Source organism: Falco biarmicus, chromosome Z (genome assembly GCF_023638135.1).
Source record: "Falco biarmicus isolate bFalBia1 chromosome Z, bFalBia1.pri, whole genome shotgun sequence".
Classification (NCBI taxonomy): Eukaryota; Metazoa; Chordata; class Aves; order Falconiformes; family Falconidae; genus Falco; species Falco biarmicus.
Window position 1 is genome coordinate 12638309 of NC_079311.1, and position 24310 is coordinate 12662618.

Below are 24310 nucleotides of genomic sequence, written 5' to 3' on the forward strand. Positions count from 1 at the left end.
AACCTGGGGACACAGGAAATATGTTTTATTGCAGTGTGAACTAATCAAAGCACTACATTGAACACTCCTTCTCCAGGACACACTCAAAATAGTGCTTGCATGATCATTCAGATTGTTTCATCCAGCACTGCTCACAGGAGTTGAAGTCAGATTATTTTGGGACAGACACACCAATAGACGAACTCACAAGATTTCTGCAGTTGTTTTTGTAGCAGTTGTTTGTGGGCTTGCACCTAAAGCAAATGGGAAGCTGCATGAGATAAACTGAGACCTTTGAGGCAAAAGGCCCTCCACTGAGGAATTTTTGGATTTAAAAAAAAGGCAGAAAGGGCAATTAGTACATTGTAAGCAGATTGGTTGCAAAATCCTATTCAGCAAAGTAACTGGTTCTAAGAAGTACCTCTGCTGCTTTAAATGAAATGCACAGCTTTTTTTTTTTTTTTTTCTTCAAAAAAGAATAAACCCCAACAATTTAGCAACAGACTGAAGGAAGAAAATCATACCTAACCTCATTTTCTTTTAAAATATCTTAACAATGAAGGAATATTGAGGGAAACTCCCAACACAGCAGCAGTGTTTTGGGAGGCACATAAAGGAGAAGCCCTGATACAAACTCAGATCAACCTTTGCTGGACTTCATTTAAAGCTCCTGGTGATAGTTGCTGGCTTCTCACCACTTTTCTGCAGAGCTCAGAGCAGCGGCCATAAGCAAAGCCAGGCTAGCAAAACTAGGGATGAATGCAGCAAAGCAGCGATGCCATTTCAGTGATGTAGGAAAAGCTCATGCCTCCAGCTGCTTGTCTTTAATAGGCAGGCTTTGTAGCCTCGGGATTGATCACAGCTGTGGCTCAAATAACAAAAAGCCAAACCAAGCGACACAACAAGCTTCAGATCTGCTGGGTTCTTGCTAGCCGTTCTGCAAACCGAGAGGAGGAGAACAGCACAGATTTTCTGTCTCTGATACCTTCTTGGAGAAACAAGTGACAAAAGATGAGTGCACTTGTTCCTCCTCAAAATTAATGAGCAATCAGCTTCCTTAGTCACCTGGTGACACCAGAAGTGTTTTTACTGGCACCAGTGCTCTATCCCCTGTCCTGCCATCTGAACCCTAATACGGTAACTGCATTCATTAATGCGCTATCTTTGTGTGTGAGAATACAATGGGATAATGACCAGGAAGGTTTTCCAGACTAACCTACTGCAAGTTTGATGATTCCATAGTACTTCCAGCATGTATTTTTCTGAAAACACTCACTATTTATATTTATTGTTCACTACTCTCCTGCCTTAAACAGCATTTATCAGAGAAGGCTGGAAGCACATTTCACCAGCTGTAATACTTTTAAGGATGCAGTTTTGGTGTACGCAATGAGGCTGAACACGGCTATGGGCGCATGACAGGTAACGTGGTCTGGGCAGGACAGAGTCTTTGCTCCTTGTTCATTTCATCAGCTTTTGGCTGACCTCAGGTCTGAAGCCGACTGAGTGCTTTGCAAAGCCTGCGGTGTCGGGATCCCTTCGGAGCCACCTGGGTCGGTGAGCTCTGTGTGCTGGTGCACAAGATGTCCTTCCTGGTTGTGACTCAGCCGCCCTCCTCCCTTACTGACATGGCTTACCTGCAGAGTGTGCGCTCCTCACGCCTGACCCACCGCCGGAGAAGCCCGAACCAGTGCCTGACCATGGGGGTTTTGCAAAACCCGAGCTGTGCGTGACTGGGGAGGGGAATGGGTGAGAACAGGGGGGTGGCAGCAGCACTGCTGGACACTGTTCCCCTCTTACCCTTCCCAAAACCAGGAGGGATTTTCCCTAGCAAGCCATAAACAGTGTCACTCTTTCACAGACAGTGCTGGCTCTTTTTTTCCCCCTCCAAACTGGCCAGGGATCCCTCGAGATCAAACCCTGCTACTGTTGCCTATCACTGTGACTGTCCTCTGGCATCAATGCTTTCTATGCTACTGCATAATAATACATTTAATTAAATATTTAATAATATATTTATATTTAATTTAGAATAAATTATCTATAATATATAAATTATATAAAATATAGAGTTTAATAACATAATTAAAATAATCATTATGCGATACATGATAATATGATTTGTTATATAAGAATATAATATAATAAAGTAGTACAGTTACTATACTATTGGCTATACCTTACAGTCACAAAAGGAAAAAAAAAAAGGCGCAAAAAATGGTGTCTGCACCTGATCTACAGCCTGGAAGTTCCTCATCTCCTCCTTACTCTTCATGACAGAATAATGATTCATCAGAGTTACTTTGGGCAGGAGTTCAGGGTTGATGGGAGAGGGTTGAACTGCAGACATTTCTTAGGGTTCAGTTGTGGTTGTCAAATACTGCTGCTAGCAGCAGGTCTGAGCTGGAACGTTACTTCAATGCAAGCATTTTGAGTGGAAAATTCATTCATTCACAGTAGATGGTGCAGGGCGCAGGCAAAGGCAAACACATCAAAAGCAACAAAATGAGTTTGTTCACAAAATGCGGTACACACTGTCAGAAGACTTTTTGATACTGAGATAACTACATACAGTACAATGGGCGCAAGGAAAGGGAAAGGCGGAGGAAGTATGCCAATGCCTGTGAGAGTGCTGCATATTGCTGCAACAGGCAGGTGTAGACATTGACAGATACAATTTAAAACTTAATCTTTTCCCCAGAAATGTTCTATCGAGACATGTAAAAAAGATGCGAAGCGGCAACCCCAAAAGTTGTTAACAGCAGAAGAGGGCCATATGACCTGCTACCTCTCCATCCTTCTCCCTAGCTGTGCTTTCTCAATTTTGTGACACTACGAAAGTTGTCCCATCAAGCCAGCATCACAAGAGCATGAGCTGTCTCCTTCCTGTGCTGAATAGCTGAGAGCACAAACTTGCTGATGAAATCCTTTCTTGCCACAATTCTTAGGTGATTTTTCGGGGAACATTCACACTTAAAGCAACTTGCAACACACTAAGCAGGGAGAAGGAAAAGAGTGTGAATTACGGAACAGTACTGATGTCTCTCTGGCTCATTTACCGCTGCCTGGCTTTTCAAAAGCATGTTGTTACCACAGTTTTAGAAATTATTTAATGCCACTGTGGCATTGTGTTTGTGTTGCCTGGCTTCAAGAACAGCTAATCCTTTTTTTTTGTTTTTGTTTTTTTGTTTGTTTTGAGGAGCGGTGAAAACAAAAATACTGGCACACCTCCATGCCAAGGGAAGTGATGGGACTCTTTGGGAGTCCCTGCTGGAAGGACCAGGAGAAGGAGCCAGAGCAGCCTCCACTTTCTGGCTTCCTCAGAGAAAAAGGCCAAACAGTTCACAGTGGTCACCCAGGGAGAGTCATGGCCACCCTCTATAATGCTCCCTGGCATCACGGCACAGCCAGTGAGCCAAAACCCTCACTCACTGGAGGCGCTCCCAAGCCCCAACACAAACTCTCTACCCCAGCCATTTGTTGGCATTCAGAGACAACTGCTATGACTAGAATTTGAGGGTTCATCTCAAATTGTGCAGACCCACCACCTGTGCCATCACAAAAAGTGCAGGCCCACCACCTGTGCCAGTTTTTGGTTCTTTTTCTCAAGCATCTGTATAATTCTGGGAAAGGGAAAGGACACATGCATCACATGCAGACCAAAGGAACATTTACCAGCTCTTGAGAGCTCATCAGCTCTAAGCAAGTCCTGGAGCCAGAGCTGACACTGCCACAAAGGGGGCAGTGGTGCTCGCAGAAATGGAGGATCCCCTGGAAAAACCTCACACCAAGGGCACAAATTGCAGTATGCGTATATGCCCTTTAATCTCAAATGATGAAAATAATCTAATATCACCTAAATGAATAAACAGTTCATACGTGAAGTGAGCTAACAAATAATTAAATATTTCCAGATGTTTCTGTTACTGGTATCTCTCATGCTGGTTCAGGAAGTTTCCAAACCTATTGCTAGTCTAGCAACTCTTCTCTTACAGCTCTTTAAAATGCTGGCAATGTGCCCGTCTTTTCCAAGCACTTTGTGTTTTATTTTCCTGGGGCATGAAAGATAGAGGTATTTAGACAAAGAAAATATACTTCCAAGCTTCCAAGCATGTGGACTTTTTTTTTTTTTTTTTTTTTTTGCTTTTGATAGTGGTCAGTCCATGTCATGGAAGTGGAGGAGATGGTTTCAAGATGTGGCAACATACATCTCTTATTATCGCAGATTTCAGCACACAGAGAAATCCATCATATCACACTATTGCAAAACGCTGTCTGCAAAATTGCATATGTGCAGCTTTACAGGCAATTATGTCAGGATACTAGTACCTTTTCTACGCACTGTGCTAAGACTACTTTCTTAACAATAAAACCCCTTAACTCTTTAACACAGTGTCAGAAGCCTTCTGCTTGGGCTGACTTTTTTTGTTTGTTGTGGTTTCTTTCTTACATACATCTGAAGAGATGCTCAATGAAATTGCTCCACCCAACAGACTTTTCTCTTTCCTGTTTGAAAGCAACTGCAACAAAAAGAGGCAGTGAACTTAAACTTCAAATGAAAAGATGGGGGTCAAAGCTTCTCTAATAAAATCTCTAGCAAGTATAACATTTTCTTTAGTAATTTTTATTATTTTGGAGGAGATCGGTACTCCACAATGCAATACGCAATGGAGACATCCCATTGCTCACACTTTGCAAGATTCCCTCTACTGTACGAATCAAGGGTAACTCATGATAGTTAGCCTGTGGATGCAGGAGAACACTCTTAAAAGTTTTGGGAGAAAAGCGCATTGTTTTAAAGCAAAGTGCATAACGTACAAAGCTTATGGAGGATCACAGTCATGAATTTAAATAAATTTCATCATTTTTTAAGGTCAAGGTCAGGTTTTAAAATCTGGTTCAAGTTCCTGCTAAGATTTCAGCAACGTTTTTGGTGAAATCCTGGTGTTAACACAGCCAAATGCAGAGCTAGCGCTTCACCCAGCTCTGGGTCCAGCTCTTTCTGCTTATTTTAAATGGAGGAGGTGTTAGAAATTTGAGGCACTGTCATATGCACTGTATCCTGGAAAACTGCTAAGCTGGCGGCTGAACATCCCTCCCAAAGGGAAATACTCAAGCAGGCACAAATTTCTGATCAAGCCTTGACTGGTTGTTATCTCTGTGCAATCTACTTTTTCAATTACTGATGCTCTGTCAGGTGCTTAGCTTAGGAGCTGGAAGTATGTGACAACTAGGTTAAAATAATTTTTTTTTTAAAAAAAAGTACCTTTTTGGTGTCAAGTTTCCCAGAGCACTAAGGAGGGGTTATAGTCTTCCTAGAACAAGCAGAATTTGGGGAAGCCTGGAAAAAAATGTATCCCTACACTACAAACCACTGCCATGCAGGAGGGCGTGCCCCAGTCCTACTCAGTTTCTGTGGGCTCTGCTGGACCAAAAAAGCCCCCCCAGATCTCAGCAGCAACAGTAAAATAGCCTGTGCCAGCAGTGGCCAAGGGCAGCAGGCTCTGTTGCACCCTGGTGCTCTGCTCCCTGGGGAGCAAATGCCTGCCAAGCCAGCTCTGCAAGCTAGGTACTCGATACTCCTCCCACTGAGGTAGTTGTCTCTCAGTCAGAGATAAATCAACAAGGGGGCTCAATGATGAATATTTAATTGTACTATTTCCTAAACTTTCCAAGGAAAAAAAACCCCAACCTTTAAGTTTCATATCCAAAATTAATGGGGTATCTTTACTTATTCATTTGGTTTTAATTCTTAGCAACTCCAAGTTTCTAGATGATTCAGAATTTCTTGGGAATGTAAGCAACTTGCAGATGGGCTGCAGGGTATGAAACAGGCAATTTCAGCAAAACCAAAAAAATCCCACCTGAAACATTCAAAAAACTAGACAAAAAAATTAGATAATTTCTCAAAAGTGTAGTGAATTAAGAGCTCCCTGTTAATTAAACCATGCATGCCTGTAAAATCAACGTCCATATCCATAAAAGAAGTGTAAGAGGTTAAATCTTCAATGCATGTTGCTAATAACATACGCTTCAATATTTTTTTAATGCACACTGAAAAAACTGAAGTATTGTCACTGGCAGGGTGAAAAAATGCATCAAATGGTTCTTCCATTTCACGGCCTCGTTGCAAAAACTCAGGGAAAATATCTTCTCTTCTTAGAGTAGTAAATCTCAACACACTGGATATTTACATCTATGACAATGGTTTCCTGTAAGGTATCTATACTTTGTTTTCTAGAAATAGACCTGGAACCATTTTTCTCCACCGTGCCACAAGGCAGGACAGCCTGGCAGCCCAGTGCAGCTCAGAGGCACCTGAGATGGGGCTACCAGTGCTGTGGGACAGGGTGGTCCAGGCTGCGATGGCCCCACAACATCCTCCCACAGCTCATGCTCCTGTGTACCATCCTGGTGGCTGGGCTGGCTCCCAGAGGTGCTGTTCCTGCCTGCCAGCTGAACGGGGCAAGGCTACAGAAATAAAGTTATAAATAACAAAAGGGAGTGGAGAGATGGGAACAGCAGGAGGGCAGGTGAAGAATTAAAGAAATATAAATAAAAGGGAAAATCTCACAGGAAGCCGCATCAATCACTAGTGTGTTGTCTGGAATGTGCTTAAAAGGTCACATTTTTTGAGTGCATATGGCTTTATAAACAACTCTTATGCTTAACTTGGTGGGGCAACTGGGGCCAGTGCTGCATATCTGAAAACCTTCCACTCTTTAACACCTCCCACAGCAGCACATGGGTATTTGACAGATTAACAGACTGAAAGCTGAAGTGTTCATCGAAAGAATGCTACGTTAATTATTCCCAGTTAATTAGTTTTCTTTGTTGGGTTATTTAAATTGACCCCTCCTCCCTCTAGACTGAACCAAGCCAAGGTTTTCTGCTGGAAAGAACTCAGCGGAACTCATTTCATGCAGAAGACTGGCTAAACAGCCAAGGGTTGGATCCTGACTATCCTCAGTAAAGGACCATTTTTAATCCTCGTGGTCTACAGAAGCTGTATAAGTCTCCTAACCAACAAGCATTCTTTTTACCTTTTTTTTTTCCCCTTCCTTTTTTTTTTTAACAATAGGAAGGACGTAACACACTTTGATATTACTCTCTCCTTCTTGAAGGAAAGCAAATCCAAAACGCAACTGGGAGGCACAGCCCGTCCACGAGGCTGAGCATCAGGCAGCAAGCAAGCAGCAAGTGATGATGCCTCGGCATCCAGAACCCCTACACATACGTCTCACAACATTGCTTCCACCTAGGGAAAATGCTTTCTGGGAATCGGGTTGCAAAATGTAAAAATGCAGAACAGGGACATAAAGAGTGATGCCAAGGGGGCTGAGCAGGCAAAGGAGTTTTTGCAGGTGGCCTTTCTGTGTACCTCCCATCCCTGTGGGGCAGACTCAAGCACCCTCCCTGGGGATGGGAATGGTGAGGGCAGAAGCCGCTGCTGAAACCTATGGAGAAGTGACTGAAACCAGCTGCTGGATTAACAGCTCTCTCGGGGAGTCTCTTTATCTTCTGTCCTCACCTGGGGCTGGTAGGCTTTTTCAAGTGATCTCATTAAGCCCTTAGTGTGCCTGAGAAAGAAAAAGGAAGGAACCCCCAGATCTTAATGTTTTCATAGCTAAATCCTGCAGACCACCCTATATTCTGGCACCAGAAGAAAAGCAGAGGAACAGAAAAGCCAATTTTCTTAATTTCCCATTTCTCTATGTTGTATTAGCAATCACTTATATTGAATTCATAATAACAAAACATGTGATCTCTTTAGGGAACAATTAATACATTCCACTGCTGTATACTACAAAAGGTACTTCCAAAAGATGTACTGTTGAAATAAATTAATAAATCTTCATGGAGAACTCATACAAGTTCCAAAACCCATGCCAAGCATTATTAGAAATGCCAGTTCCTTCTGTATTTCACGATGTACCCAGGGGATCAGCTTCAGCTACCGAGGTACCGCATCTCTTCCACTCTCATCTAACAGTGACAGTTACCTCCTTTTCTCTAATATAAATTATTGACTCATCAGCTTCAGAACAGGAATTTTAGTCCGCACACTTAATTGGGAAATGATTCTTCAGTTTCCTAAATGCCACAGCATACAGGAAAAAAAATTAAAAAAATAAAGGGAAAAAAAAAGTAATCATCATGCAACTACAATCTTCAGATTAACCGTATCAGTAGTCAACCTCTTAAACAAAATACAACACAAATTAAAATTCTACCAATTTACCTATTCATCTTGCCTGAATGTAAGTCTTTCCTTCCTGTTACTGTCAATCTTACAGATTTTTATTTTTTTTCAAACCTTTAGGTCAGGGGTCCTCAAACTATGGCCCATGGGCTGGATACAGCCCCCCAGAGTCCTCAATGCGGCCCCCGGTATTTACAGACCCCCCACCCCCACCCCCCGCTGGGGGTTGGGGTGGGGGAAACCAAGCAGCCGCAGATGGCTGCCTGCCACTGCATCCGCACCGGCCCCCTGGTTAAACAGTTTGAGGACCCCTGATTTAGAGCTTGTGCACCACCCCATGACACCCACCCTGCACATTAAGATGCGACACCCTTTCAGTAACCCACCGGCATCTGTGTGGCTTTTAGCAGTACAACCTATGTTTCAGGTGATTTGTGGCAAGTCAGGTTGAAGACCCAATGACCAACACTCGCACCTGCAACTGCGATTAACTTTAAACATTTCAATTGTGCCTAGTGCAGTCACCACATGGAGAGTGTGACTTTCAAATGGCACATGCCTGAAAGCCTATAGCAGAACAGTAACTGACCAAGCAAGCCTTTTGTTATTCTGCAATTACATAAAACCTCTCAATATCCACCTGACAAATCATACACTTGAAGCAAAGCAACAGATACGAAAACCGGAGGCTTAACTGTGACCCATCTAAAATGTAGAGCATGCCCTCTCCATCTCCTTCAAAGGCAGAAAAAAATGACAGAAATTTCTCAGTCTCGGAGGATGAGACTGAAACACTTGGGGATGTCAGCAGGACCACAAGATACCACCTTCACCTCTTGCCTTAAGGTAGAAGAATAGCCCGTGGTCCCCTCAGATGCATTCTACCATATCCAAGGAGCAGAAAGAGCAAAGTTACAAAGTTGCACACTGTTAATATGTGTTTGGAAAGCTCAGAAGGTGATGAGAACTCAAAGAAACACAGCAGTTGCTTTTGTGTGCAGCAGCATGTAAATGAGAGCGTTGCTGTGGAGGCGAGACTGGATAACACCAGTAGGAAATCCAGACAGAGCAAAGGCTTTTTGATTCAGATATTGAAGAGCCAGGTATCTTTCTGTGTTGACATCACTTCAGAAATCACCCATGGTAATCTAAAAATCCACTACATTTTACAGGGTGGAAAGGCAGTCCTCTTCATATTATTTGGCTTCCATGCAAACCTTACAGTTTATTTTGCCTGGGCACATGCATGGCAAAGGCAAGGGATCTCCTGGAAAAGGAACTGGTCAGCACTGAAATCCATTCGACTATTCGCCTCCAGAGGAGGAACGAGAACATGCTGTGCCCTGCTGATGTGACTTTGAACATCAGGCATTAGCAGACGTGCTTTGCAGGTCTGCCAGCTCAAGACAAACAATCTTCTATTGCAAATTTCTGTTTTGACCTCTTCAAGCAGGGCTTAGGAAAAACCACACATCATTCCCACACTGCTTTCTACAGCGTGGTACAAGCAGATGGGAGTTGATATGCATTTCTATTTGCAGAGAAGACACAAGTTTTCTCCTTCAGCCTCTGCCTTTCTACATCCATGAGGCTTTTCCCAGCCTGGAGTTAAGTGACTCTTTCTAGCCCCTTTGCCAACTAACTGAGAGCAAGGGGCTGTTTCACACATCACTTAAAGTTGACATTTTTTTACTATGTATTGAAAGAAATATATTTCCCCCTTAAACAGTTGTAACCTGAAGGTAGAAACATCATTGCTTAAAGTACATAGCCAAACTCATGGCTATGCTAGTAATTTTTGAGTTGTAACCCACCTATATGAAAAGCAGACCTTGTAGCACCAGCTGCTGATTAATAGGCACAACATTACTGACTTTTTAATACCGTTATTCACCAGACTCTTCACTCCTTGCTCTGCTCACCAGCTGAAGAGATAAATAAAAAACCAGCCTGTTCCTCATATGTTCAAGGTTTGAAATTAAACTTTTTTCTATGAAATTACTAAAAAAAACCACCCAACTTTTTCTCCCACTTCATGGGAGCTAACCAAAATGCACATGCAATAGCATTGGCACGGAAGCAGGCGGGCTGTGAGGGGCAGCATGTTGCACAGGAGACCTGCAAGTGATGCTGGGTCCCTGGTGCAGTACCTCAGCCTGTTTTGGGGCGTTAGTACAACCACTACAACCTGGGAAAAGTAAACAGAGCTTCCACTGCACCCTTTTCTCTTATATAAGCAGGATGCTGTTATGGTAGAAAATGTCATTAAATGTGTTTATTTTGATAACTCATTAAGGTAACCAACTTAAAAAAACCCCAACATATCATGAAGGAAATCCAGTTACATATCTAAACACATTTAATATATATTTGAAGACTTACTCTAGATTTCCTTTTATGAACTACAGTTTTCAATTTTAGCTTGTTTAATGGAAGAAAACGGCAACCATCCTACAAAAACACAATCGATTTACACAGGCTTTTTTTCTTAACTCTTATATACACAGCTTCTGCTTGGAAAATTCACTTCTACATTTCTCCTTGTACAAAGGTAAAAAGCGGGCACTTAAAAGCAACTTCAAACAAAGGAAGACAAGAATTATCAATGCCATGTGTCTGAACAAGTTCTTTCTGAGGTTACATCAATATCAGAAGATGGGAAACAGCTCCAAAGCCTCTTTTAGGAGAACAAGGAAGGTAGTGAGTCCAGAGTCAGAGAAAACAATTTCCATGAAAAGAAGATAAATGCAGGAGCCTGGCAGCTTCTCCTGCTTGTAACAGCTAAATTCCCTCCCTCTTCTTCGGGGGCCAACGACTTCTTTCATGAAGGAAGATGGTTCAAAAATCTTAACTGTCCTTGTATTTATCTGTGGTTATATTAGCCAACTCATACTTAGATACCATGTACTTTATTAAAGCAGAAGACCCAAGCAGATAGCTCTTACTCCATCGCAAAGAAATAAAACAGGAAGCACTTCAGACTTAACAAATTATGTCATAGCTTCTGAACTCTCATGACCTTCCATACAAGCTCTGAGTCCTTTTACCTGCTCTCCAGGCACTGGTGGGAAAGGAGATGTGTCCACCAGTGGACAAGAAGCACACTTGAACATAGCGTCAGTGTTTCTCTGTGTGGATACAAGGAGAGAATGAACTTCAGTGACTTTTCTAGGCTGAGCAAAGTGGAGGGGTGGCACGAAGGCTTGCTGAATGAGAACTGCAGAAAGCATGAGGATTTTCTGTTGCTGTTGTTGCTTTCAGCTTTAAAGGACGATGTAAAATGTGTAAGTGTGTAACAGATACTTACTCATGGAAGGGCTGGAAAAAAAAACCAGAAAAAAGCAGAAAAGACCTTTGTGTGAAAGAAAAAAAAAATAAAAAGCAGTCCATCTGTGAGCTCAGTGACTGCATCCCCAGCTGAGTGAAACAGGAAAATAAGAAGCTGTTCTGCTAATCAAGCCAGAACCAGAAGAGCTCAGAATCAATTTTTTCTTTCACGTTCAGGTTCAAAATACATTTATTGAAAAAATGCAGAAACTAAGCCTTTTCCTTGACAACACTTTTCATGCTGAGATTAGAAGGAGGGAGGCACAAAAGCTGTTGTCTGAAAGCTATCGCTCAGTGCTGACCATTTCCCACCCACTGACTAGCGGCTGTACCTCAGATGTCTCAGCAAGCTTTTCCACTGACCATAGCTTTGTGTTTTGATGTTAAGAGCCAGAGTTTCATTGAAACTATAAAGGAAAAAGTAATTTGGGGTTTAAAATCATATTCTTGTGTATTCACAGATTACCCCAAAAAACAGACAACCCAGAATACTTACTCACGCTGCTCATGTGCAATGAAGCAATGCACAAGAAGGAGCACCACTTCTTCTCTCCCACAAAACAATCTCTTGTTTTCAATGTTTTCCACTGGTGGAAACAAATGATTGTTCAACGCCTCATTGAATGCCGTTTTGCAATGCGACAAGTTAACAGCTGGCATTTTTGTTCACATAGTTTCTCAAGCCAAGGTCTAGTTTGAGCCGTTTTCACTGAAACACGGCAAGGAAAAACTGTATCTCAGAGATAAAAAGAAAAAAGGGTGGCTGGACATGGACATCACCCAAGATCTTCCAGGCTGCAAATACTTTAACAGTTACCGAGGCCGTATCAATTTTAGCTGAGGATGCAAGAAATTTAACCCAGAGAGTTAGCGAAGAAATTAAGCAAAACATTTAGAACCAAACTCCCCATGCAATTGCATGCTTTCTAGAGGACAAAAAGTTATCTTGCAAGCAGGCATTCTGCAAAAGCCTTATTGTTGCCCCTTCTAAAAGATGGATTTCCATCTTTTGTTGCAAAAAATTCAGCTCAAAAAGCCCAGGATAAATAGATAATGTCATGACATTTTACATGTAAGCCTTCCTGCAGATGCTGATTTTCCAGTTTTTTCCTCAGTAACAATTTCAACCCTGGGCCTTCAGCTTTTCTCAGATTTTACCGAGAGCTCTGGTTTAGCGGAGATGTCCCACAGCACATCCCCACCTCCGCTATTTTGGAGGAGCCCAGGTTGATAAGTACTCACTTGTGGACGTAGCATGGCTAAGTGGAGTCAAGCAGCAGAGTGAGCTATGATACTAATTTATTTGGTTTAGGGCAGATTTTCACTAAGTGAATTTCTTTCTTTAGCCAGCAGTTTGTTATTTCACCTGGATCCAACAGAAAAGGTTGGATTCTACTGCTTGGAATAAGGGTGTGATTTCAAAGTCCTATTATTCATGAAAAAAATAAAAATCAATTTGCTTGGCCTTGTTGTAAAGAGTACCTAACTTTTGCCATTACAATTAAGTTTCAGAAGCCTTTTGGAAATGAGACAACCTATGCAAGCAATTAGAATTATTTTTTATTTTTTTTAATCAGAAGTTGAACGTGAGTACAAACAGAGAACTACTCAAGGTTTATCGCTCTCTGGCCATTCTTGGAAGAAGGCAGAGAGCTTTCCTTCACCCTTTAAATTTATTTCTTCCCTGAAAAGGTAATAAATTATACTGAAGTCAGGAGAAAGACTTTTATTAAACAAGACCTCATTTCCATTGTATGTAAAGGAATGGATTTACTAGAGGGATTTTCCCCCTTCAAAAGTGAAATAAAATAAAACCACATTCCTGCCTTGGGAAATGATGGAAGTTCCTCAAAGCACAGTTTCAAAGGAACCCAAGTGAAAATAAATAATACTTATTCTTAACTGAAGGGGGAAAGAAGGGGGAAACTTCCAAATGGTTTCCCCAAGGGTGAAGCAATGAATTACACAGGGATACTTGGAATACTTCAGAGAAAAGACAGTTACCAGGGACATAATAAGCTTTAGCTGGGAATGCAGCAAATTTAATTGGAAGGGTCAGTGAAGAAATTTAAGCAAAACTGTTAGAATGAGACTCCCAACACACCCGACCATGCTCTGGGTTCAGAGGAAGAGCTGTCTGGATCCAAGGCACCAGTAACTTCTGCTTTAGCAAGGAGAGCTTGCACAGGCTGGTTTTGAAAAAAGAAAGCTACTTACGAGGTTTATCACACAAACAAACTGACTACACTGTAATTTTCAAATACTGTGCTTCCTTATTCTTTTTCTGTTCAATATCCTCACCAGCCAAGCAGTACTGGGAACAGGTTTGGTTTGGGGCTACCAGACAAAACTCACAAAGGTTAACTGGAATTCATTTACAGGACTATAAGTGACAATAAAAATGATCGGGGAGCAGTGAGATTTAGACAGACAGGTTAAGTGTCAGAGAACGTAGCCAGTATTACTTTTACTAGAAGCATTAAAAAAAATGAAGCAAACACAAAACATCCTATGCAAGTCCAAAAGGTCTTAAATTTAAGACACACTCCAACCATTGCATAACTACATATAGATTATAGCTTAGATCCTAACTTATTTTTAACAGTTCTTTGTGAAATTTTTTCTTTGTTTTATAAAACAGAGCTAGATCTGTCTAATAGAGTAATCAAGCTATATTTATCACGAAAATAAGAATATGGATATTTACACATATGAACATAAAAATATTAGTCCACTTGTTATGGATAAATAGACATCAGGAAAATTCTATTTTTTGTTATTAAATCTAAAGATTTCACAAAGAAACCTTCTAACAAATATAAGCGATAATATGAAGCCTTCCGTTCTGTTTCACCTACTCGTAAGCTGAATGTAAGCCATTTTTTAAGTCAATGCCAAAACGTTGTTAAGATGCATGGGAAAAATACACCAAAAATATTTTAAGTAGTAACAGCAAGCCCTAGGAGCCACCCCCACCCCAAACTGTACATGTTATTTTCCTCCAAGGAAGCTTCTGAGAAGAAATCACACCTACTCCTAAGGACTTCCATGAAAAGAAAGATATCAAAAACCATCAAAAATCCTATATGATAAGCTATGCCATAAAAACCCCCAAACCATACTTAGAGAATAATTTTAACAGCTTGAAAGTATTGCTGCTACATTGCAGCTCTGAAAGCACTTATTATAAACCTACCCTCTCCCTATAATGATAGTAAGAACTAATACTACAATTAGTCCTCCTCTGTGAGGAGCACTCCATATAGACTATAGTCATCAGCCACGATTTCCTGGTTTAGTTGACTGAGTGTTAAATTCACAGTTTATGCACTTTTAAAATATACTTATCTAAAAACACTGGGACTGCACATAACTGCACCCTGTGTGCTAGAACAGAAACTCATTGATGCTCAGGCTTGTATTGCCAGTGCCAGTTTCAGAATTTATTGCCCTGTTTTTCTGTCAGAACTAAATCAATACACAAGCAACATTACTGTGATGTAGAGGTCAGGCAGGGTTGATGACTCTGAACGAGTCCCCAGTGTTGACCACAGGGTAACCCAATATTTATAACTTCACTCCCTCGCTTCCAGAGATGCAGCTGTGAAAATGTGCTACTGTCATCTGAACTCCAGCCTGATGTCACTGCCCAGCCCAGCTCTCTAATAAAAACGTAATAATGTCCAGGCAAAAGAAACCCAACTGGTTCCTGCTCTTCTGCAAATGGGGCCACTGCTGCCTGGTGGAAGGACATCTCAAAGTTAAGATGTCATCCTCATTCTTAGTCATCGCAGGCAAAATGCTGCTGGGGAGCTCAGCTCTCTCCATGCCAGCAGGACTCTTCAGGGAGAAGGAAGTTGTCTTCTTCCAGTCACAGGGCTAAGAAGTAAACCCTGGCTTCCCCAAAAGTTCCTCTTACCAGCTGCATTTGGCTACCAAGGATGATGTTTGCTTTGGCCCACCAGAATAACTTTACATGGGCTGGGAAGGTCTGCTGAAGTTCAAGCGATGACATGACTAAGCTCTGTCTAGACAAGACCATCTTCATCTCGGTCCAGTATCACTTAACCTGGTAACCAGTGAAATATAGTTAATAAGGCTTAGGTAGGTCAAAGCCTTATGATTCAGGGGCTGAAAAAGACAGGCCATCCCAGTTAACCACCTGACACTGCATGAGGGGTATGGACATAAAGATATACCCGGGGCAAAACACAGGGTACTGCCACTCAGGTTGTAGCACTATTTCAGAGCGTCTTTATTTTCTACTGAAAATCAAGCACTCTTACTGCTTGAGGAAAGGAAGCAGGAAAAGGTGCAAGCTGCGTGCCAGAAGAAACAGAGTAGATATTGAAAACATCGTTTTAAAAAAAATGTGCCTCCTCAGAACTTCATGATTTTGATCTTGGCATGAAATGCTGCATATCAGTCAATCACCCAGAAAGGTTAAAGTTATCAATAATGCACTTCATTTGCTTTAACTGTCTGGCTACAGCACATGTTGACATTCAAGTGCATTACCATAGTTACTTGCTGCTTTCTGTTTCCATTTGGTAGCTAGATGTGAAAGAAAACCTACAAAAGTACAAAAATAAGTCTCTCATGCAATTCATAACTGTGGCAGAGAGGGCAGGAAAAAAGCTGTTGCTGAGCAGTTCCACCCTCCCAGATGTTTATACTGAACTTCCAGATGTTTTCCTTGCATTTATTGCTTCGTTATAATAAGTAAGGGACTGTCTTCAAACACAGTGAGACTCCTTTAAATCAAAACAGTTTATAAAAAAAGAGCCTTCACTTGTTTATCTGTGCCCACATTAATTTCTAAATCTTACAGAGTAAACCACATTCCTCCAAACAAAGTGGATGGTCTTACAGGAGGGAAAGGCCCAAGTGTCTTTTTAGTTCCCAGGAACATAAAGGGTAAGCAATTGTGAATTCCTTCTTTGCTCTCCCTACATCCTGGCAGCTAGCTGTGGTGCTCGGCTCAACAGGCATGCCTGATTTTGGCCAAATACTATTGGGAACTCACCCAACAGAAAGCTAATTGGCAGGACTGGTAAAATGCATGTAACAATAGCAGCAACAACCCTTCTTATTTAAAATTAAGTGATAAAACCTCGGTGTCATAATCTCACAGTCTAACTTCTAAATAGAGAATAATGCCCTAAGACACGTGTGGAGGTATGGGGAACAGTTATCCACATTGCAAAAGCAAGAGCTCACGAATTAAGGATGGCTGCTTAACCAGCATTTAGGAAGAAAATATACAGGGTAACTTTCCAACAGTAACAATCTAAGCCGGTAGTTGTCTACAAATGTGGGTATATAAGAACCCACAAAAGACTAGCCTTTCATGACTTATTCCAGGCGATGGAAATCCAGAGCAGAGCTAGTTTTTCCAGCCCTGAGCTCTGAAATCCTTTCTTAGTGCTTTTGCCATAGTATTATAAAACCGTAGTTAGCTACTCTCATCCATTTTGGGGCCAAACCTGCACTGGGCCAAGTCAAATGCATTCAGACTCTTAACTATGACCTCTACCAGAAAAACTGTTTAGCTTTGCCTTTAAATATAAGATGAGAAAATGTGGGGGATGGAAGAGAGGATGCCAACTTTCAGCTGTCACCCAACTTTCTGCCTGTTCCCTTGATTGCTCATTTAAACATAACACATGGTAGTGGTGAAAGGCAAAGTGTCATTGAGCTGCAAGCCAAACCCAACCAGATTTTATGGCTATGTGTGTTAACACAGTTCAGTCCTGCCTTAGCCCCAGCGCAAAGGGAAGGCGTGCTCCAGAGAAGGAGCTTTATGTTCCTTGTTACTTTCGAAAGATTTCAAAAGCAGCCTTGTTAAAAGAAAAAAAGGGCTAAACTATGAAGTCACTTCCTTCTGTTTGAAATATTTTATTCAAGAAAAAAAACCCAAAAGGGCATGAAAAGAAAAAAAAAGAAAAATCTGCTCTCTGCTTATGACTTGTTCCTAGGATTCAGCATCCCACCCGCTCTGCGGGATGACGCAGTGTGCCAGATCCCGACCGTTCCAGCCAGGGCATCAAGCGCCCGTAGTCCTCCCACACAATCACCCTCTTGTCAGCGGCGGCTGGCGTCCACCCCGCACACGCTGACAGCATCGCGTCCAGAGGACTGCACCCCCTTCGGGGCGGCTCTTCTCCTCGTGGAGCAAGGCGTGAGGAGGGCGGGCAGTGCTGGGCAGCTAACGAACAAGAAGCTCTTGTGTTACTTCCCTCCCCCTCCTGCCCCCTGAAACACAGCGTGGATGGGGACAGGGGAAAAGATGTTCTTCCGCTTGCAGAAGCGAGGCTTTGCCCGGGAGTACAGCCAGCAGGAGAACTTCAGGATGGCCGTTTATGGAAGTTTAAAAGTCAAACGAACAGTTCATTGCTGCCCAAGTCACAAGGGGGTTACTTATGGCTAAGCAGCATTTTAACAATGATCCTAAGATGAGAACCAGTTTGCCTGCCTCTGCCAATGCTCATAGGTTTACTCCAGACTCCTAGCTCTGTTTTTCCTTGGTTCCCAAGCCACCCTCCCTCTCCTCCAGAATGAACTGCCTCCTCCTGGCTAAGTGAGCTGACACACATAAGCTCCCTTCCCCACTCAGCTGCGGGGCAGGAGAGACAGGAGAGGGTTCTTAAGAATAAACTGAAACACTTCCTTTCCCCATCTCCCCTCCAGCAAAATGGTGCTTTCTGCCTCAAACAGCAACATATTACCCTGATCTGCACCATTAAGAAAGGCAGGGTGTCTTTTCCTCTGTGTCATCGAGGTTCACTGACGCAGAAAAAAAAGAGAGATTGCAGGACATAAGCATTCAGCAAGTTGCTCCCAGCAGCCTAAGACACTCACCATTTCTGCCTTTCCCAAAACTGAAGCAGATAAACTTGCAGTGGTATGTATTGACTACCTTTGCAAGAGGGCACTCAGAAATATGGCACTTGAAATTACATTTTCTGTTTGTGAAAACTGCAAGCCACACTTACAAGCATACCGCAAGCGGCACCAGAATACCAGGACACTGGCCTGATCAACAGGCTGACAGCACTGTCTACTCCAAGCTGAGCTACTGTCTAACCAGTGCTTTGAAGGGACGCTTAACATTTTTTTTTCTTTAGAACCATAAAACATTCCTTCACTGGAAGTGCAAATCCAGTAATATGGGACAGCACTCATCAGCTGATGGCAACTGACAAACATTTCTCAGGGTTTATTTAGCAGTCTGCTTAACTCCCTGATGCACAAACATTGAACCTCACAAAAGTCCCTGTGGTTGCCCCTAGGCTTGCTTCTTGAGTTCAGGCTTTTTTTTTTTTTCTTTTATTTATTAAAAAAGCCAAAAAACCTAATCCACAACAAACCCACAGGTACTTGCCAGCTACCTTTATCTTACAACCATGACTCACAGGTAGTAAGGCAGTGAAAGCATTGCTGCTTCTTTACATATAGCCCTATGACTGACCTCCTCTAACCAAAGAAACCATACTACTCTGGGAGGGAAAAATACTGAACACCAAACCAAAACCCAAACAAAAAAGTCAATTTTCAAAATAATACCAAAGTGGGAGATTCGAATACAGGATGACACATGTCACAGCCTGGGAACGCCTTTATTTTCCTCAAACCAATTTAATAAAGTAATATGTTACCTCTCTTTGTAAATGGAGTTTTGTGCAGATTAGCAGAGGTGCTAAAGCAGAGCATGTGCACGATACTGAATGAACTTAACTGCACCAGAAGCAAGGTCCTGTTTGACTTTTGAAGAGAGCTTCAACATGTGCTACCTGCAGTCCTGAAAAAAATCTTACTCCAGATAGCCCCAATGAGGAATCAAGTTATTAATGAACTACATCAGCACCCAAACTTGAGTCACCTTCAGTTTGGCTAAAGCTACTTAACCTCTGGAATTGTTCCACTGTTTCCAGAATAATACCTGGGAAAAATAAGGTACTTATTAGGGGGGGGAAAAAGGGCTACTTGATGTTGTTTGTACACATCACTGCTGTGGCCACACTGGGTGATCTTCCCTGTGACCTCTGCTCATAGGAGAACAGAGAAGGGTGCAGTCACTATCTCACTTTCCTGCTGCATACATATCTCTAGTCCCATACTGGGAATGCCTGCGATTAGCTGCCATGTACTGTTTATTCAGTGACTACTTTTTTATTCCTATAACTCTGCATTGCACTGGTATGAATGCTTACTATTTCCCAACTTTTTTTTTTTTTTTTTAACATCTGAGCTAGTTTTTCACCTCACAGGAAATACTCCACTGCTGTATGAACAGCAATTCCTTCAGGAGGGAAAACAAGGATCTACTTCCTAGAAAGCAGACTGCAAAACATGAATTTTCTTTGTGTTCTTAACCTCCTCTTGCCTTCTGCAAGGAGGATCATGGAGGTGGGACAGGACAGATTTCCAAAACACCAGGCAGTCAGGAGAGGTTTTACCCACCACTACAGCCTCCCTTGCAAAACTCACAGAGATTCTTTCCCTAAAGAGAAGAGCAGGCATGTAGGAATACATCTTACCAATGGCTGAACAGGTTAGTCAACTACACAGTTCATGTTCTGGTTACAAAACTAATCACTAGGTCCAAGAGTAACATGTACATTCTTAAACTAACATATGAGTTGACACAGTGACTCACATCAAATCTCTGCAACTGTTCTGCTGTGTTTGTGTAGACAGAAACTGCTAAAAAACCACAAGTCACAGTGTAAAGCCATAGAAATCAGGATGTCAAAGCAAGAACTGGGGCTATTTATGGACTACTAGGGCAACTTCACCATACAACAGGGTACTAGGGTCCCAAGAGACCTGTGTACAGTGCTGGAGGACCTCATGGGTGGGAACACAGGTTGGGACAAAGAGAAAACTAGCACCATCCCTGCCTGCCTGCAGCTCGCTATTATGTGTGGCAACAACGAGCAGGATAAACTGCAAAGAACATCACCAGGGAATGGTACCCAGCATCCAAGCCATGCTTTTGCATAAGAAAATTGGGAGTCCCAGACAAAAAACAAATACAGCAATTCACAGAAAGACAGGAACCTTCTGACTCCAAAGTGTGTCATGACATTTGCCTCACGTTTCCCTGTTTTCCACGGCCCTGAAGTTCAGGCACCTCCTGAGCAGTGTGCTGAAGCACACCAGTGCCTCATATGCTACTTTTCTGCATTAGAAAGTTGTCAAGTGCTCAGATGTGCCAAATATTAATGACCTGAGCAAACTGTACACGCAGCCCTGCTTAAAATGCAAACCCTTTTTCTTCAGTAGCCTGTAGCCCCTCACTGTTCTTGAAATGCAAGTGCACTGCCTGAATACACACGACAGCTTTTGGCTGGCAAAAAGGAAGTGAGAGGTACTTCAGTGGAAGACTGAGCCTTCCCTGTACTATTTTAAGGTTGCAGTCATTTGGCATCTTCAAAGACAAAAGAGCCAACACTGCACAGTACAGGCTGCTACAACAGGTTTTAAAACTGCATTGCTGCTTACATCTCAAGGCTCGGGATTTTCATCAGTTTCATGTCAGAGAGCTTAGTGGCCAAGTCTCTTATGCCCACTTACATAAATAAAATTTCTAGTCCAAACACAGTAATGAATGCTGGGAGTTCTATTTACCACCACCTCTCGTAGTGTCTTCCAAATGCTGCTGAACTCCCAGAAGCCGGACATGCATTACTGAAATCTCCTGATAAGAAACAGAGGGGGGAGAACAGGGGAGGCAAATAAAGCACTTACCAAGCACAATGACCACAGTCTTCAGGAGGCTCATCATGGTGTCCCGATTCCTGCGGGGTCCAGAACTGTGCCTGGACATTCTCATAGTCCTTTGGCGGACATACCCAAAGATATGAGCATATAGGACTACCATGACCACAAAAGTGACCAGGTTGAAAATAGCCCAGAAGACCAGGTAGGAGTCACTATAGAGTGGTGCCATGTTGGAGCAGTGAGTGATGTCACAAATGCAGTTCCATCCAACACTTGGTATGGCGCCCATGACGATGGCCATAGTCCAGATTACAACAATTACGACCACGACTCGCCGGTTGCTCATCCGAGTATGTAGCTGCATTCGGAAAACCGTTATGTGCCGCTCAATAGCGATGGCCAACAAATTGGCTACAGAAGCTGTCAGGCTAGTGTCAATGAGACCCTGACGGAGAAGCCAGGTGCTTACAGTCAGTCTTCTAGTGTTGGGTCCTGTGTTGAACATTAAGTAAAAGTAGGCCAGCCCTGCAAAGAAGTCCGCAGCAGCTAAGTTGGCCATTAAGTAATAAATAGGAAAGTGGAATCGGCGGTTGACATAAATAGCCACCATAACCAAGAGATTGGCCAGCATTATGAAGATGCAGACGGTAATCCCCAGTCCCATTACAAGTTTGCTGACAGTGTTCCATTCCGTGGCTAGATATTTTCCACTTCGGTTATAAAAGAAGGCAATGGTTTCATTGTAGTAACACTGTGGTTCGCTCATGGCTGTGGACTGAAAGAAGAGAGGGGAGGAAAAAACCAACAGAGAGAAAAAAAAGAATGACATCAGAACTGAAAACATATGATTGCTTCCATGGACAAGACACGCGCAGAGAGCAGGGAGGGGGACAGGAAGGGAACACACTTCAGAACAAATTCATTTGTTCAGACCAAATGACATTCCACAACTCGCAAACAATTGCTCTGAGGAGTCCAGTAACAGCAACCAGATTAGAAACATCCAGAAATGGTTCCATCTGCTCTGGGAGCTAGCACGATTTCTGACGTAGTTGTAAATTGCACTGCAAATGAGCTTCTGGCTAAGCAGACCTGCTGAAAATTCACTTAAAAAGAAGGGCATGCAATTTGTAGGAAAAGTTAACGTTGTTACAGGGCACCTTATTTACATTATCAGTGCATAAAACTGTTGTTTGGCTGGAGTGGTGTTAAAAGAAGTACTTCTCAAAGAGGAGAAGAAGTGGATTACATACCCTAGCAGGTTTTGATTCATTCACATCTCCATCAGGGGCATTCCTTGTTGTTCTGTCTTAAAAACTGGGAAGAATACCCTAGACTAAGATCATCAATATGCTCCAAGACAGAATTGCCAGGGCTGGGAGCCATGTCCATAAAACATGCAGTGCATTTACAAACAACAGAAGCATATCAGTGTATTTCTGCAAGCATTCTTTTTTTCATCAGCCAAATTTCAAATCAGGGTTAGAAATATAACTCATCTAAACTGGCTTATACCAATTTGAAATAGGAGCAAAGCAAGAAATCAGAAAAACAGTATTCAACTTAACCAGTGTTAAAAGCATCAAGCCTTATTTCTTGCATTAAGTATTGTTACGGCTATGTTAGGGAATACACAATTTATTTTCCTCGCAGAGTACTCAGCTGAGCACAGCTACAGGTGCAAATACAAGCCTTATACTCCACCACAATGTGGAAGTTTTGCATAAAGCTGTTAGCTAACAAGAAAATGCTTAACGAGCTTCCTTCCTCACTTATAATCAGTTACTCAAGGTGCAATTCCCAAAAGGCAAAACTTAGAAAAAGAAACCCTCTGAATGACATCCTGGTTCCCTGTTTGGCACAGCTTAACCACAAAGATGTAATAATAATAATTAAAAAAGCCCCAAACCAAGAAAATAACGTCAAAAAAGTCTCTTTCTAAAGAGACCCAGGAGACTTGGCTCTGACACCCTACTTTTATGGCTGTGAAACTCCACTAAATTTGAATTTTTACAAGAAGACAACCAATTTTAGCAAGAAACCAGGTAATAAGACCAATCAAAGAACAGAACAACAAGAAGAAAGGATGAGAATTTCTTCCCATTAAAGCATGCGAACAAAAAACTATGTTTTGGACAGCTCCAGCCGTTCTGCAGGAAATGCTACAGCTAACCTAACCTTCATGTTGAAACCAAGATGTACCGAACTGGGAAACAGAATTAGTAACTGGACTTGAGTGAAAATAGTATCTGATAAAGATTTCCTTAGAATTACCCAGAGCTGTTTCTGTTTCATTTTATTTCCATCTGTTTGTCAACACAATTAAGCTAATTTCAATAAAGCAATATACAAAACTTTCCACCTATATCCGAAGTGCATTACATGACATTTAGACTTATGTTAAAGAAAAAGGTCTTTTTTAGAATGATTTTACCTCCAACACAAACACTGATCAGAAACATTTGCAGACCCAGGATAATAAAAAGCTAGAGTAAACAGTATTTCTCAGCACAGTGACTATAAAACTTTTATTGTTCCTCTAGGATACATCAACTCTCAGGTTAGAAACCTTTCAGCCTTAATTATTTAAGAATTTTAAAAAGTTCTCATGTAAGATTTTTCTGTTGTACAGAAAAAAATTTATAAAGGATACTTAAAGGGGAACCTAGCTACAAGACATCTGGCTTTAATTCTTTGTTTAAAGACCACGTGGTAATAACAGGTCAAGTATAGGAACCCTTGAGGGAGAGAGGAAGTCATACGAATGAATTAGTGGCCCTTATAAAAGCTTGCCAACATCTGCATTAATTATGTGAATGCCCTGGTTTCTTTGCTTTCTGTAGGAATACCTGGATGCAGTCTTGCAGTCTGAATTATGGAGGAGGTCAGGACTCCAGGATCTAGTGGGGACTTTTGCATTCCTGACTAAATTCTCTCTTTGTCTATATATTTGTCCATCTAAATTCCTTTCAGATGGCTGCTGCCCATATGTAACTATTCCTGCTCCACAGTTGCTCCTGTAGGCAGAGGCCAGCTACACCTGACAACACATTTTTAATTCAGAAACTTAAATTG

General features: G+C 42.0%; 1 protein-coding gene across 4 annotated transcripts in view; it reads right to left on the minus strand.

Annotated features, from left to right (window-relative positions):
* LPAR1 (lysophosphatidic acid receptor 1) overlaps window positions 1–24310 on the minus strand; it is a 77088-nt gene that overhangs the window by 18885 nt on the left and 33893 nt on the right. For all 4 annotated transcript variants that reach the window (XM_056324911.1, XM_056324908.1, XM_056324910.1 and 1 more), the window contains one exon: window positions 21263–22010. In XM_056324911.1, coding sequence (XP_056180886.1) covers window positions 21263–22010 — 748 coding nt within the window. The remainder of the gene's footprint in view (window positions 1–21262; window positions 22011–24310) is intronic.